At 42.8% G+C, this 17,745-nt stretch overlaps 1 protein-coding gene across 3 annotated transcripts in view; it reads right to left on the minus strand.

The window, feature by feature from the left end:
- Positions 1-7,251: 7,251 nt before the first annotated feature.
- Positions 7,252-17,745, minus strand: part of RCAN2 (regulator of calcineurin 2) — an 80,086-nt gene continuing 69,592 nt past the window's right edge. For all 3 annotated transcript variants that reach the window (XM_027663470.1, XM_027663471.1, XM_027663472.1), the window contains 2 exons: positions 15,472-15,643; positions 7,252-7,897 (listed from right to left, as the gene is read on the minus strand). In XM_027663470.1, coding sequence (XP_027519271.1) covers positions 7,737-7,897; positions 15,472-15,643 — 333 coding nt within the window. In that variant the 3' untranslated portion in view covers positions 7,252-7,736. The remainder of the gene's footprint in view (positions 7,898-15,471; positions 15,644-17,745) is intronic.

Genomic DNA, 17,745 nt, shown 5'->3' on the forward strand with positions numbered 1-17,745 from the left:
TCCTGTCAGGGAGCTGTAGACAGTGACAAGGTCCCCCCCCCGGGGCCTCCTCTTCTCCAGGCTGAGCTCCCTCAGCTGCTCCTCACATGGACGTGCACTCCAGACCCTCCCCCAGCTCCGTTGCCCTTCTTCTGGACATGCTCCAGCACCTCAGTGTCTTTCCTGAAGTGCGGGGCCCAGAACTGGACACAGGATTTGAGGTGCCTCAGCAGTGCCAAGTAAAGAGGTAGAATCCCTGCCCTGGCCCTGCTGCCACACTATTGCTGACACAGGCGAGGTGCCATTGGCCTTGGCCACCTGGGCACACGCTGGCTCATGTTCAGCCACTGCCAACCAGCACCCCCAGGGTGTAAGGTGACCTCAGGACAGTATTTGCCCACCATGACGAGGTGGGAGAGGGGCTCCCTGGAACAGCCCTTCTGCAGGTGCCAAGAGGAGTGGGTTGTAAGGGTGTTGCTTCATATTGTAAATTAAATAGACATTATATAGAAATATGGCCCAGGCAGGGCTGGCTGGGTTATGAGCATTTTTTCCCTGGCAGATACTTCTTCCTGTATTCTGGTGTTCAGACCCACAGCCATGCCCTGGAATGAAGAGCAAAATGAGTTTATCCCGCTTCATCTCACGATAAATTGAACTGCTGAATGGGATAAAAATCCAAACTGGGTTTCCCATTCCCACCTTTCCTAGTTGAGGATCTGTGCTATGTAGGGGTCCACAGCCTATGCCCTGTATGAACACAAACCCCACCCCGCTTCACGGCAGTGTACAAAACCAGTATCCTCTTAATGATGCATGGGAACATGCACCTTATTAATCACTTTATAGCTGGCATGCCTATCTGGTAGATATGTATGTATGTGTGTGTATATATACATACAGGTATATGTGATACCTTCCTCCCCCTGCTCTAGGAACTGTAGTAGAGGACATGGTTCTTTCAGTTGTTTTCTTAATGTCTTTTTTTTCCCCCTTCATTAAGGTTCTGTTACAGCTGTGAGCCTGAGACTAGAACAAAACCAGAGGTGTATGTTGCTGCTGTGGTTAGTAGGCTGTGCAGATGTGGCTGTTGTACAGTTGGAAACTGAGTTGGACCACATGTGTAGCACAAAGTTCATGATCCGATTCCTCGTCGTGACCTGTACCAAAAGCTTTGGAGAAAGCTGTAAAAATAAAAGTAATTAAAGAACTCCACCTGTGTGTGTTGAAATCTCAAGTTGGGTGGCCCTCAACAGCAATGTGCTGTACCACAGTGTTACTCTCACTAGCGAGGAAAAATTGTGCTCACATTTACTGTTGTTTCGGATTTGATTTTGGCTTCTCACTCAGATCTTGACGTGTGGGGAGCTGCCTCTGCAGTGGCTGGGATCAGTCACTAGAGGGTACAGGTGTACCTGGATTTAAGGAACTGCTCTAAATAGCTGGAAATGATAATATTTCTCTTGGATGCCAGAAATGGCTCAGCTGCTTAACACCATTATAAAATGAAAACAAAGCACAGACAAGGAGTTTGCTAATTCCACCAAAATGTTTAATACCATAGTAGATTTTCATTGAAGTACAGAGCTAATGTGAATATTTGTACAAAATATGTGGTTAAAAATAGTATTGATTTATAATATATACAGATATGTCACATCCGTGTCAGAAGTGCAGACACTTGAATGAAACCATGAGTAATGCTTTTAAATCTACAACAACATACACGAAATATTTCTGCAGCTACCCACATTAGGACAACTTGCCAAACTGACACTTAAGGATCCGTCAGTCGTTACAGATGGCATTTCTTTCAGAAGTTTCTGAACAAGAACTCTGCTCTAAAATGGATTCAAAACATTTACCTTCATTAACCCAACAGTGAAGAGAACACACTAATGTAGACACAACTTCCTCGCACTAGATAAACAATCAGTTACAACAATTTGGCTGATTTTCTGGTGAGAATAATAGAGAAGTTTAATCCTTCTTGCTGGATACTCTTACTGATGTGAGGAAACCCCTGACCCAAATGGACCCTTAATACAGCTCTCAGTTACATGGATCTGAATCTTGAAGTCTGTCTTAAGGTTCTGAATAGCTTTATTTTTCATTTGAGACTGCTCACACTTCACAGCTTTCCCAGCCTGACTCCAGTAAGAATCTCACTAACAAACAACCCCCATCTAGGCTTTTGCTGCACCAGGACATATTCCTGTATTAAGATGACTCTTGCTGCAGCCTCAGAACCTCTGTGTAGTGACTGAACAAACTGACAGAAGGGGAGAGAGAATTCAGGCTGGTTTGATTTTTAAAGTTTTCTGAGCATCTCTGCAGTGGAGGCATTCGAGGTTCTTGCCCATCCTACGGGAGTGCTGCTGCTGTTCTGCCTCTAACAGTGCCAGCTTCCCTCCCCTCCAAGCCAAAGCAAATATACTCCACAGGTCAAATAGACCTGTGGGAAAGAGCTTTTACAACATTTCCTTCCTGGTCATTTTACCTCCGAATGTTGCAGTTTACATGTACTTAAAAAAAGAGCACAGCTCATGTTAGAAAAACATCTCCTTTTAAGAGGAAGCTGGAATACTGAAAGCTGCTGTGTTCCCCTAGAAGATGGGCTAAACCAGGAAAGGCCATGTTTGGATTTTTTTTTTTTTTTTTTTGCTAGCATAACAAATTATTCAAGAGCTTTGTGTGAGGGCGAGTATAAATGAGGGTCTAGCTGGGACTCCAGTCCATACCTGGTTTTGATTTTTGGTAAAACAGAACTAAATGTCATTTCTTAGGCAGAGAGGAAGCAAGGAAATGCAAAGGTCTTAAATTCATACTGGTATGTGAGAGAAAGCCTGAAGCAGCTAAAATTTTAGTGGGTAAAATGTTTGCCACTAAAGGAGGACCAATAATAAATTCAGTAAAGGTTCTTTAGAGCATCTAAAAGCACTGTAACCATAATCAGCCTGTGATCCTCTGGGACACACAGCTCTCTGCCATTCACAGCTGAAGCTCTGAAGCTCATTTCCCAGTGCTGCATCCAGTGCCAAGTACCATGGAAGAGCCACAACCGGTGTGGCAGTAACACAGCATTTCAGTTGGGTTGGATGGAGAATCTCACTGTAGTAGGGAAAGCTCGTTTGGTGCTCAAAGTGAAGAATAAACCAGGCCTCCTACATTTCACCTCTAAAGTACTCCAGAAGAAGTTACTATTACTACTTTTTCTAATAAAACACAGTGGTTAAGGCCTGTGTTTTCCAAAGGAATCAAAGAGCTCATAGTTTACATCTCCAGAAAGAGTTCTTGAGCAAGTCTAATTTTTGTAATCATGAACAATCATCCTTTGAGAAACTAAGTCTTTTATGCCAGGCACACAGAAAAAAATTTTTTTTTCCAAATCCAATATAAGAATTTCACAGGACAGTTATCAGCAAACTCATCTCCCAGTTTCCAGTCCTTTGCAAGATCCAGTACAAACTGATGCAAGAGACAACGAACAATTAATTTGAATTTTTATAACAACAAATGTTATTAGAACTTTCCCCAGCCTGGCTGGCAGCTGAATGCCATGTTCCTTGTCCAAGCACTTGTGCCCACTGCATCACCCATGATTATAAAAGCATGGTGAGAATGACATCAGGTCAGGAACATGCTTTTGTTTACCAGGGACTGTGCTACAGTTTTTCTTGTGTACATTGAGCCAAATCCACAGCAAACCAGAGCAAGTTCACATGACTCTGAAACTGCAGCAGCTTAAAATGGAATATGGCATATCCTGCCAACTGCTTTTCCTCTAATTTCTACTGAAACAGAGTTTGGCCTATGTCACACATTTAAGCATTTTCAGTTCTACCAGGGGTATACACCACACTACTCAGTTTACTGATATAGTTTAACTCTTTAAATGTTGCTTTTCCAAACGCCAATGCAAGCAGAACACAAAAATACTGTTTGCCATATTTATTATTTTAAACTAAGCTCTGAATTATACAAGTGTAAAAGTGATTAATTAGGCAGTAGCTTTTTAATAGTCCTATAAAATATGAGTAAATAGAATATTTCAAAAGTATGTACAATGCAATGGAAACGCTCATGGCATCTGTGGCAGTGCTCAGACAAACCACTGGAATCACATCTTGTGAGGTGGTTCGGTCCATCCCTCAGTACAAACAACAGTCTGTCTTTTTGCAAAAAGCTTTTTCGGTGTTGCTGAATGAGAGGGAGGGGGGGAAAGACCAAAATATAACTAACCCACCCCTCCCACCCAATTTAGGATCAAATAAATGCTACACAGTTTATCCATGGGGAGAATTTTTATAATATAAAGCACTTTACAGTAACTATGTCTGGTGTCTTGTTATAGTTGAGGAAGGGATGATCTTGCCATCTTTTCTTGCCAAAACCAAAGTGTACTGGCGTGTGTCTGCGTGTGTTAGGAATGGGGGTTTGTACTACCTTGTCTTAATTTCAAAAATCAAGGCCACAGAAATTCTTTGTTGTTCTCTTTCAAAAGAGGACATTCCAAAATACCCCTTTTCCATGCACTGGAAATGTTTTCATGCTTTAACCTGTACTGAGGAAGTAATTAAAATTTCAATTTCGTATCTGCAGAGGTCAGAAAGGACAAGCAGGCAGCAGAAACAGCAACTGTACTCCCCTGATTTCCTTCTTTTAATTTCCAAGGAGCAGCAGGAGCGCTGTCCACCCAACAGAGGCCCCAGGGCATTGCTGCCAGCTGCTCCCTCTGGTTCCTGCTTTGGGAAGGAAATTAAAAGGATGTCAGCTGTGTCACTGTGCCTCAGGAGCTGTAATGTAACATTCTTCCAGGGTTAAGACATAGGAGAATTTACTGACACTGTGAGAAGCGCAAGTCAGAGCAACTGAGCTCAGAGATGCTAGAGAAAAGCAGATCCCCACTGGGAAAGTAGGGGCTTTGCCTCTGATTTATTGAATTAAATAGGACAGTTCCCCTTCCAGATGGTCAGCATTTTTTGAAAGAAGCCTTCCTTCCATGCCAGGCAAAAACTAGCCTTTAGCAAATACCAGTTTCTCTCAAGAGTCCCAAATGCTGTGACTTTGATGATAAGGACATTATTTCATAACACCTGAAACATTTTCCTTCTGATAACCATTATTTTATCATACACAGGTGATATATAACCTTTGACCATAGTTACAACAGGCTGCTTTGAATTTTCAGGTTTGCAGTTGTGTTTCTATTTCTGTGCTTTAAGCAATGAGCCGTGTCCCACTGCCTCCTGGGTAGCACTACACAGCCTTACACAGCCCAGAGTAGTCAGCAAACAGGGCCTCATTTTAAATCTGTCTGAAAATGCACTTTGAGGAAAGAACATTTAAGGTCCAGTGATTTAATTTGCAGTATAGTTTTACATCATTTGAGGCCAAAGTCCTTGTGTTCAGAACCAGGTCTCTTCAAAGTTTGAGAGCATGGATACAAGGACAAGATTCAGCCTCTGACAGTCTTGCCTATAAAAAAAACCCAGAGTATCACTTTGATTGGTGATGATCTCTGATCACTTACGTGTTTAAATCTTACTGTCCATGTTTATACTGGCCTAAACCCCAAGTACCTCAGCGTTCTGTATGTTCTCAAAAAAGCCAGTGGTGTTACTCCTGAAATACCTTGTGCGGCCTGTGATGGTGTTTTCAACAAGAACATCAGGGTACAGTCTCAGGGCTGTGAGTGACAATTTGTTGACTGGAACCAATTCTAAATACATCACTGAAAAAATAATTGAAGTGAAACCTCTAAGGAGTTACTTTAAGAAAACTTTATACAGTCATCATGAGGATATTAAAGCCCCATTTTCTGTTCAGTCTCTGCTGTAGTTAATGTGCTTCTGTGAATGTAACACACACACCACGATGTCCATAATGCAGTAACAAGTATCACATTATAGATATATGCTAAGTAAAGCACTGCATCTCATTGGGGATATCGGGGGCTGTGGTGGTCAGAGAATGAACTATATGAGAATGACAAGTTTTCATTCTCAGAACATCCTCACCATGCACATTGGGAATGCCATCTCCTGTCCTCACTGACAGAGCAACACTCTTGTTGTCCTGGAAGTGCCACCAAGCCAAGACCACACCAAAGGGAACTTGACCCTGCTGAAACTTTGTAGCCTTGCTGCTAATCCTCCCTCAGAAACCAGATCATTAGGTTTTATGACAAAAAAATCTTGATTACAGAACCTAAGCTGACTTTTCAGATCCTAGAATGAACTTCCAAGATATATTTACTTATTTTAACCTGCAAAGGATTTTAAACTGTGAAATCTCGCTGTGCCATTTCAGAGTCACTTTGGGGAGTACAGCTGCAGTTAATTAGCTTAAAAATCCCACTGTACCTTACACATCTGCAGTATTAATTTCAGTGGAACTACTCATGTGCATAAATTAAGCGCATGCTTAAATATATGCAAAATCTGAGCTCAAATGTCTAGAAAATATGTTCTCAAAATGACAAGTACGCATTAAAAAAATAAATCATCATGGAAGATCTGCCAGACAGGGAATCCAGGATCTGTCTGCTGTCAGCCATGATGCAAACACAGAACAGTTTTTGTAACCCAGTATATATTGCAAGTGAAAGAAACATGCAGGACAGAGTGAAAAAAGGGGATTCAGTTGCATGCAGTCTAATTTCAAGTGTGTAATTATGGTCCTGTTTTCTTTGGCCTAAAAAAAGAGAAGAAAAAAAAACCAGCAAAAGAACTCCAACTAACCTCTCCTCACCTCCACAAACCCAAACTGCGTACAGCTCAAAAAGGGCTTTGAAGCACAGGAAGTGGGAAGGGAAAAGGGCTGAATATTAGAGATGTACACGTAATTACTGACAGCTATTCACCACACCACTAGGAAAGCATTCAGCCTGTATCATTACTGGAACTTACAGTTATGACAGAGAGCAAGGAATCCCATCTTAAATGAGCAGTCAGTCAGCTTCTCTTCCTCAGACTCGGAGAGAAGTACCACTCATACCCTGATGGAAGATAAACCGACTATCCCTGTTGATATTCTGGCTCCCTCCTCCTCAGAGAGGACTGACAGACACCAGACCCTCCAGCAAGCTGCTGCCTCTCCCCTGAGCCCAGAGAGCTCTGTCTCACATCCCTGCCACAATGACAGACCAGTGTTCTCTACAGCTGCTGGTGGAAGAGGGTGGCTTTCTGCTGTTTCTAAAAATATTGCAAAGATTTTTTCTTACAGAAAATTTCCTTACAGAAAATTCCAGGGGATGAAAAGGCCACCAAGCTGCTAGTAGACTAAAAACACACATACCCCCATTTAAAAAAAATAAAAGAAAAAGGGAAAAAACCTCTCTGCTGGGGAGTGAGGAGGGCAGAAGAGCAGGCTGCTTGATGAAGGGCAGGAGCAAGTATCCTGGGAGTTTGAATATCAAGCCTGATATCAGCCTAATTTCCACCCTGAACGATCTCTCTGGTAGTAGTGTTTCACCATGCAAATTAAGCTGTGAAAAGATCCTCAGACTGAAACCCTCCCTTGTTTCTTCAGCCTTGTTTTGCCCTTTCCAGATAGATTAGTTGGTGTGATATGGTTACATGTACAAAGATCTTTTTCCTAGCCCTTTTGTTACATAGGCTTGATTATTGTGAAGGGGTTTCAATGACCTTAATGTCCCGGTACTCAGAAGGCAATGGCTGCCTTTGAACAGAACAAAGCAAACAAAAACCAAGAGCTGTGCTGGAGGAGAGAAGTGCTGCTTCTGCCGGAGAGGCTCAGTTAGATACAGGCGGCGGCAGACCAGGGCGTCGAGTCTGAATGATTTTTGGCTTTGGAGAATTCTTTGGGTCCTCGTCTTCTTCCATGTCGCTGTCGCAGACGTGCACTACCACACTGGGAGTGGACTCTGTTCCCGCGTGCAGCTCATATTTCTCTCCTGGAAGCAGAGAAAAACAAAATATCAAAAGGTGGCAGTCTGGGTAGCAACACAGGCCATGGTACTCCTGGACTGCAGAACAGTCCTGCACCTGGATAGGGTAGATGAGAGTGTGCTGCTCCTAAATACAGGTGAGGGTCAGCAAGGCTGGGCTCTGTCAGCTGTCACTACAGCTCCTGAGGATCCTGCCCTGGGGGCAATGTGCATTGGTCTGTAAGGCACGATAAAATACAGGCACCCTGGTTGTCTGTAATGGTGCTTTGCACCAATATTGGTGCCAACAGCAGTGAAATAAACCCACAAAGTAGGAAGAAGAGAAAGAACACAGAAGTTCATGGTTAAGAAGAGGAACTGGAACTCAACATATCAAACCTTTGGTGTGAAGTCATCACAATTTTGGGTTGGGGCTGTTCTTTATTGTTGTTGTTGTTTTCCTTCAGTTTAGGGTGGCTACAGTCAACCTTAAAGTCCACTGGATTCTGCAACTTGTTACCCTCAGATAGACTTCAACATTTGATCTAATTTTTCCAGAAATAAAAAAATACACATCTCTGCTCCAGATGGATTTTGAGTTTCAAAGCTCTTTAGCTGGGACTGTAACAAATTGTGTCTCTGCAGATGAGATTAGAGCACAGTCTGTCAATGCTCACTAGCAGGCTAAATGCTTAAACAGTACATTACATTTTGTAACTATCTACATTCCTTATTTAAGTCTCCACCCAGTACACCTGCAAGGAAGATGAACATGGTTTGGGTGGTTTCCTGCCAGAGTCCACAAGCAAACAAAGGATCAGTCCTGCATTCAGCCTGATGGCACTACCTGTGTTTTGGATAGTACAAGGGATACAAGTAGGTGTTGGTTATTAAATTGCAAGTAATTAGTTTAAGACTTTAAAGAAAAAAAACATTCCCTCCAAAATGTTCAGAGGTGAGGAAGCTGAGGTACCAGTACACTCAGCTGACTTCTGTTTGTGCTGTGGCACAAGAAGAACCCGGCAGTGCCAGGTGTTGTAGTTCCTGCCTCAAAGCACTTATAGTTTGGTCGTGGTACAAATTTGGATATTTATTTGTTAGCTACTTTGTGGCAGAGTCGTTCATGTGAGGAAGGGGTTGCAGGTTTGGCTCTGAACTAGTACATGCAGTTCTGCGACTGTGCTCATGTGCTGTTTGTGCTGGCAAATTCCTGGTCCAAATAAGCCTGGGTGGCTTGAGACTAGAGGACATGATGTATTTTTGCCTAAAAAATAGGAGGCAACTAGTGAATAATAGCTATAAGTCAGGCATCTTGTTGTGAGAAATATTTTACTGCTGTGATACCATTAATGTTGACATTTAACTGCTCTATTTTTGGCAGCCTTTCCTCTGAATCCAAATTGAGCAAAGCATTACAGGTCTTGCTGATAGGCTAAAATATAAAAAAGAGAAATAGCTCGGTTGTGCTGCATTGAGAAATTATATGGTTTTTCTTTGCCCATTTTCCCTGCAGGCTTCAGCTAATTTCTCAGCTCTGGGCTGACGTCAATGCTGCCATCCAGCACCGAGGGCTGCATTGGTCACTGTCAGCGACAGGCAGCTCTGCAGTGCCACAAACACGCAGCACCGGGCTTGTCCTCCTACACCAGCACCGCCGAGTAAATCACATTCACTGCCCTCTTAAAAGGTAATAATCCCGGTTCAAATGCCACATTCTTTTACTGCTCAAATCCTTCCCAGAAGGACCCTTTCTGCTGAAAAAGAACAGTGGAAATAAGTACAGACACGAGAAAAAAATATTCAGATGCCTCTGGCACGCGTAACTGCAGCAGCAATTAATGTCACTTTGCAAACCAAAATGTGATGCACTTGTAAATTAGGTTTTTAAGGCATTCAGTTATTTCTGAACATAAATGAGCTGCAGACTCTCTTCTGTACTCAGGATTATTCATGCCTGCAGAACTGTGGCTCAAATGGCACAAAACCTTTTCATGGGTGAGCTAGGAACAGGGCAACAGTAACTCTGGGACTTTTGTACAGCTGTATCTTGTTCCAGAATGTAACTATTTTTTGCAAAAATACACTGAAGTGGTAAATACAAAATAAAAATCCGATAGATACAGCCAGATTAGCTCTTCCCTTCTGCTTTTTCTAAATTTTTTTTTCTTTCCTCTTAAACAACACCTCCAGCATAATAAAAACAATGAGTTAAATTTGCAGCAGTTCAACTACTGAAGCAATGGTTGAGTCACTGCCATTGAGTCATGTTTACAAGATCTACGTTGTCCCAAGCTATGAGTAGCAAGTCGAGTCAGCATAGTTAAAAGTCACCAACTTCTGTAGCTAATACCAGTCCAGCATTTGTCCAGTGATCTCATCCAGCTGTCTCTGATGTGGCCTCCTTTGTGTTCTCAGGTCCTCCACTGCCCCATGGTCCTACTAGTCCCACTCACCTGAGGAACTCTAAGAGGCTAAGCCAAAGGATTCCTGGGGACAGGGGTCTTTCTCTTTCAGCAATCTTTGGCCTATCTCTATCCTTTAAAAATTAGTTTAAATATTCACATAAGATGAGATAGCAATGGTAACTCACATAAATTTACTCAGAAAAATACCACAAAATTTATCAAATATACTTGAACATCTAATGTAAAGATGTAAAGCAGGGAAGAATTAAGCTGTGGCATCTCTACCACACAGATTTGTCAGAAAATGTTTCTGACAAACCTCTGAAAAAAGCATTGATGTTCCTCTATTCATTTGCTTCACATAAGAAAAACAATAAGAATTTGAAGTTTCCCCATTCAACAAAAAGCACAGCTACTTTTATGTCACTGGGTGAACCTTTGGTGACCACATGAACCATGAGCAAACCTGCAGCCTCAGGTGACACAAGGAAGATGACCACAGGAACAGCACAAAAATGACTTATGGCATTTCAGAATTAAAAATAATGGCATGGGATTTTCTATCCCTTTGTGAATCAATACTGTGACCTTTCATTGATGGTGCAGCTCCTGTCTAATGAGGCTCTTTTGTCCAGTAAGGACGATGCTCATATACCTAATGAATAATGAACAAATGGTAATAATACTGTGTAGCTACCTCATCCCTGATTTAGACTCATGAGCAAAGGTTAATGGGTTCAGAGCTGCCCACTCCACATTAAATGTGGCATTAGCATCATAAAAATACCTTCTACTTATTGTCCCTTCATCCAAGTATGTTACAAATACTTGGGTGCAAATAACACGCAGTCCTTTGTCCAGGTGCATGTTTATGATGGAAGAGCTACAGCCCATCCCACTAAATACCTCTACATCATGGATGTGTCATGTGCAAAATGGAGGAGCTGCTCCCTGGAAGCCCATAACTGATGTTGCTACAGGAGCAGGGCACCCTCCTCTCCTGACCAGAGGAAAAGTTTTCTCCACCCACCAGCTCCCCTGTACCCTGCCCCTGATAAGGGGAGGGAGGGAAGGGCAGAAGCAGCCATGGAACAGCAGGGAGAGGAAGGGCAGACCTCCTATCTATCACCATTTGTTTGCCCCTCCGTCCCCTTTTAATCCTCTCTGGGAATCATGTAAAGTATTTAGGATTTCCTTTGAATTAGTGAGAACAAACATGAGACTTTGAAAACACCTGGGGACAGAAAATTTGCTGTGTGAGACATGGTTTGAAATCCCTGTGTGTGGCATTTCCTGGGCAGAGTCTTGCTCTCTCCTGTTTTCCCCTTCCCCGAAGAAAGGTGAGCCAAACACAGGGTGGAGCAGGGGCAAAACCTATGCATCCTCCTCAAGAAGCCCAACTAGAGCATGGCAGGAACAGCTACTTCTGAATTGCTCAGAGACAAAAATGAAACCCAGACCCAACAGCCAAGTGGCACAGACAGCTGCCAGGTCTCCTTTGTGGCCCAAGAGCCACTACTGTGGACCCAAGAGCCACCATCTGTGACACTTCAGAATGGTGCTTCTGTAATGTGAAAAATGTATTTTACATGACCTGGAGTGTAGCTTGAGGTGCAAAGCCTGCTGGAATGCTGATGAGGGGCTGGGAAATGTAGAGAGAACCCAAACTGGTACAGACCTGTCTATATGGACTACTAGAGATAGTGCCCAGCCTGCACTGTTTTTCCAACAGTGCCTGCAGCTGTGGAGGTGAGTGGCAACTGAGAGAGTGCAAAATCACAACAGGGAGTGTATGGAACAGATAAAGTGCTCAGCATCCTGACCTGTATTGTGTGTTATTGTATAGTGCAGAGCTCATCAGTGGAGCTGTGATCTGTGAATCAAAGTCATGGGACAAGGGGATTTCATGTGGGCAGCAGGCAGAAATTGAGGTTGGCAAGGGGAGCCCAGGGTGGCACCTGGAGAAAGGCATTTTGCAGTGCAGAATCAGAAACTAAGGTAGTACGGGGCAATCTGTTGTGAAGAAATTGGGGTGACATGTTTGAAAGAGGCAATGGGGAAAGGAGGAGAGATATGGGCAGGTTGAGGAGTGGATAGGGAGAGGGTAAGACTGCTTTCCAGAAAAGAAAGGGCATATTTTCATGCCAAGAGGATGGTTTGTAGATCACTGTAGTAATAATTGGCAGAGCAAACAGCTGCCTTTCCTTTGAGAGGAGCACCTCTGATGTAGATACAGTTTGGACGTGGAGATTCCCCCTTTCTCCCCCTACAAGCATTTCTCATATAAAATTATTTCTGGTCTTCCTCAGTGGGATGAAACTAAGACCTTATAAAATGTTATGGAAAAGACATGAGGACCTAGACTACACAACAGCTTGGCAGGTTGCAGGCATTCCTGTACGAAAAGGTTAGGTCCAAGTCAGGCCAGGCAAGGATACAACCTGGACCTGCCAGGCAAACAGCCAGCCAACCACCCCAGCTCAGCACAATGCCTCTGAGTCTATACTAGCATTTCAAATCTGGAAGTTCTCTTGACAGTGGGAACATTTTCCATCAAACTGATTAACAATCACACACTTCTTTATTTGCAATATATTGAAAAAATTATAGGCTGGTGGTCAGCACCAAGCACAGTCACAGTTCCTGGCTCTGACTGATCTGCAGCATTCCGTTCATGCCTCATTTAAAGCCTAATTTCTGCATCTGCAGAAAGTGAGAATATACATCAACCAGGATCTTAATTAAATATGCCATGATCTTCCCTAAGAGTAAATGCACCCTCACTGATCTCAATTTAAAGTGAAAGGACCAAAAACCAGCTTCCTTTTGAGTACAGCAGGAAGAAACCTGTTCTGTTAGATCCCTGAGATGCCAGTCGGTCACTGCTGCAGCAAAAACACCTATCCCAAAACTGAGCTTGGAAAAGGAGGGCACACAGCAGATCTTTTAACTCACCTACATATTCATTATACTCTGGAGCAAATCTCCCAATGTTTTGCAGCCAGGGAGAGTTTTGGTCTCTAATTTTGTGGCTATGATGATTATGGCAGCATACTAGTGACAGGAGGTGACCTGTATTCATGGAATGGGAAAGGAGCGTGTCCAAGTGGTGCATCTTGCATTCCCAGCGAAGCAGGTCAGTAAAACTCACCTTGTGCCGAGGACATACAAAGACACTATTCACTATTTACAAGCTCACATGAGTTTTCCTGGTCCTTAGATATTTATTTTACCAAATCACTAGATTTAACATAGCAAAGATTCCTCGCAAGTTAAAGACCTGGAAGTCAGCCCCTAACGTTCACAGTTCTGTAAACAACTGTGCCAGTGTTTTTCAATAGCCGATAAGCCATAGTTACATTTTTTAATTGTGTTTTTGAATGGAAAAAAAATCTCCCTTTGCTGCAGCTACCAGTGCTATTTGATTCCCAGCAGTATGTCTTACTGCTGCAATACCAAGAAATGAGTGTCGGTGGGATTTGTTTTTCAATGAAATTCTAAACATAGTAAATGTACAAACTGAGAACAGCAACACTATTTTAAACCCGCCGCTGCAGTTAACTAAAATTGATCCCTCTAACGAGTGCTAAAAATAGAAAGAAGAGAGCACACAGCGACTTTTCATATTGCTCCCTTCAGGCTCCTTAAATCCGGGTGGATTTGACCTTCACGCAAAGCTGTCCCAGTGTGTGGGACAATGAGTGATATTTCACATTCCACTGCTCCAGAACAGGAATTGATTTATTACCCAGCTAGCTCAGGAATTCGTTTACATGTTTCCATTTATAACATTGCTGCATCAAAAGGAAGAAAAAAAAGGTTTTTGGTTTTTTTTTTATTCAGCAGTTTAGAGGCAAAGTATCAATTCTGGAAATAATAATATGCTGTATAGTAGGAAGCATTACATTTCACTGCCTTTTTCTGTGGGCTTTCCTGCTGAAGGGGAATAAACCACAGGAATCTCTGATGCTCTCCTGATATTTATTTTCCCACTGTGAAGGATCCCATGTGAAAAAGATAGGAGATAATCCAGCAAACCTTGTGAATCATGAAACATCTTCCTGCACCCCACGCACTCCAGCTCTGGGTTACTCTGGTGCAGTTGCACAAGAGCCCCAGTGATAAGATGTCTGCGAGTGGAAACTGCTCTCAGAGCAAGCAAGCAGCATCTCCTGTACCACTGGGGAGAAAACAATTCTCTCATCCCACAAGAATTTCAAAAATAAACTGTTCAATTTTCATAATCTCACCCCTCCAATTGTTATTAGATTGGATCTGAAGTGTTTTATTTTGGTATGAACATAATTTAATAAGCTATTTTTTCCTTGTGGTTTATGAATGTAAATTAGATTAATTTCTAAACAATACTGCTTAGACCTGAAACTGGAACCTTTTCCATTTTGAAATTTTAAAAAGAGGATGCTTTAACAGCTTCAAAAAAAACCCATTTGTAAAGATGACTTAATTAAATCAAAAGTAACCCTCTCCTCTGAAAACTTTTGGTTTTATCAGATGAGCATTTTCTAAGGGAAAGCACTGTTTGAAAATCCCAGCTATCTTCAATTACTGGCATCAGCTGTAAATGGGAAGACAGAAGAAAGCCTGTCTGCATTACCCATTGACATCTGTTCTATGTTAACAGAGGCTACAACTTATCCCATTCTACCTGTCTGCAGTTTTCAGCAGAAAATGAGCATTCATAACAAAGAAATCCTGCTGGGACTGAGGAAGGGTAGTTCTCTCTTGACAAACTTGTTAATGTGAGACATTCTCCACTCCAGTGGACGTGCTGTAATGCCTAAAGATTTGATGAGGTATCTGCATCTTGGAATGCAGTACCAAGCAGATGTCATTTAAGAACTCCTCAAGTTCACGGCAAAACATTTGTCCAGCCTCCACCTAAACCATCAATTGCCTCATCTAAGCACAAACCCCAGCACAATAAATTCTGTAAGCAAGCTTTGATCTGCTGTTCAACCCAACAGCACTCATGAGCTGCAGGTAACATTCAATTCTGTACATACATCTGGCAAAACTCATTCTGAAGAAAAGAACCAGTTGACATCCATCAACTTAAATCCAAAGCTTTAATGTGACTTATAGACTTTATGCCAACTCCCTCTACAGCTATTATCTATGTTGATATTTCTTGTCTTCTTTTTCTGATGCATTTTCACCCAAGGGCCACAAGCTTACCTGGTCCAAGCTTGGAAACTGCATAAAGGAGGTCGTAGTTGATGACAGGTGTTGCATCATCTATTGGTTGCCACCCTACAGGTGGGGAGGCTGGAGGCGAGATGAGAAACTGTTTTGCAGGCTGTGGTGGTGCCAAATGAAGCTTGTCTCCATCTGTCTCAGAGGTCTGAATCTTTAAAGCATAACAAAAGACATTGTTTAGTACAGGGTAGAATCACAGAATGGTTTGGGTTGGAACGGACCTTTAAAGATCATCTCGTCCAACCCTCCTGCAATGAGCAGGCACATCTACAACTAGATCAGTTTGCTCAGAGCCCTGTCCAACCTGATTTTGACTGTTTCCAGGGATGGGACATCCACAACTTCTCTGAGTAATCTGTGTCAGTGTTTCACCACTCTTACTGTAAAAGACCTTTTCCTTACATCTAGTCTAAATCTGCCCTCTTTCAATTCAAAACTACTCCCCCTTATCCTATTGCAATAAAAGGTTTGTCTCCGTCTTTCTCACAGACCACCTTCAAGTACTGAAAGGCCACAATAAGGTCTTCCTGGAGCCTTCTCTTCTCCTGGCTGAATGACCACAGCTCTTTTAGCCTGTCTCCATAGCAGAGGTACTCCAGCTCTGTGATCACCCTCGTGTCCCTCTGGACCAGCTCCAACAAGCCCTGGTCCTTCCTGTGCTGAGGACCCCAGAGCTGGATGCAGCACTCCAGTGGGTCTCATGAGGGCAGAGTAGAGGGAGAGAATCACCTCCCTCTTCCTGATGGTCACTGCTCCCTTTATACAGCCCAGGACACAGTTGGCTTTCTGGGCTGCCAGTGCACATTGCCAGGTCGTGTCCAGCTTTTCATCCACACAGGATGGCTAAATGGAATGATTACTCAAACAATACACTTCTAATCCCAAATGCCACCCAGGCAGGGTTTCAACGTCAGTCTCAGCAGAGAAGGCCTGGAGATGAATTTCATCTCAGCCTTACAGATGGTGCCTCTGCAGTAAATGCACAGCGGAGGGCTGTTACATCAGCAAAGCTACACTGTTTGTGCCTATTGTATACCTTCTCTCAGGATAAGTACAAAGCTTTGGTATCCACAGCTGCTAGTTTAGAGATTTTTGAGGCTGAAAAGATACCGTTGTGATCTCGTCTAAATGCCTAAATAAAAAGACATTACACAAGGAACCAGTAACTCCTGCGTCAAGGCCTTATAAGTAACTTCAGAAAGGTTTCTAAATATTTCATTTCTTTAGTTGAAGTGATAAAGGAACTTATCATGTTCCTTAGTAATTTGCAACTGAATGTTCTCATCTTATTTCCATCTCAAATTACCTAGTTTAATTCCTGATCTTTTCTTTTATGTTAAAGAAGCCTCAGCGTAAGTGAATTATACTACAGCCATATCTGAGCAAGGTTACAACCACCTCGAGCCCAGAACAATAAACTGCATTTCCATGACAGCAAATGCATCAGGGTGCTGACAATTCTGCCATACTGGAATGGGTTTGCAAAGAGCCAGTCTGGGTCTCTCAACTCCACGTTTCCCAGAACTTCTAGATCTGGAAGTTGTTCTTCAGCCTGGCTCAGGCCATACACTGCCCCAGACACTGTGCTGCTTCCACATCTTCATCCCTGGACATGACTAATAAGCTCTCTTAAGGCTGAGTGTACTGGAGAGCACAGTGCAGATGCCAGAATGGCTCTGCAGGAAATCTGCTTAAATAGGGAGACTAATCACTATTGTGCACATTTTTCTTTTTCTTGTTATCCCAAGTTTCCAATTAACCTCTTGATTGTGCAGGAAGAATGAAATGGTTCTCAGATCTGCTTAACTGCAAGTTTTGAAACCTCTCAGAAAAAAAAAAAAACAGAGCCAGATCTAGGAGATTTAGGCATATAAAATGGGATTGAGGTGGATTCTCAACACATAAATCCAACTGTAAGATCTTCTGAACTCATCTCCTGCCGAGGCTCAAAACAGCTCCTATTTTGACCAGGATGAAAAGGATCACAATTTAACAGCCTCTTGGGTTTGCCTGATACCTTCAAATGAGTCAGCCCTTAATCTCAGACCTCTGAAGGGCCAATCTGGCAGCCCAAAGCATGCTTACATTGCTCATAGACACTAGTGGGTATCTCACATGCCACAGTGGTCACAGCAATTCATTAAAATGTATTCAGAAGAGGCGGTGGTTGGGCTCTCAACCTCCCTCACCTTTCTATATGCTGGCTGGGGCCTGTTACCCACCCAGGCTGTGGAAGGTCTGTGTTCTTTCTCC

This window comes from Corapipo altera, unplaced genomic scaffold, assembly GCF_003945725.1.
Source record: "Corapipo altera isolate COAL_440 unplaced genomic scaffold, ASM394572v1 116, whole genome shotgun sequence".
Taxonomy (NCBI): Eukaryota; Metazoa; Chordata; class Aves; order Passeriformes; family Pipridae; genus Corapipo; species Corapipo altera.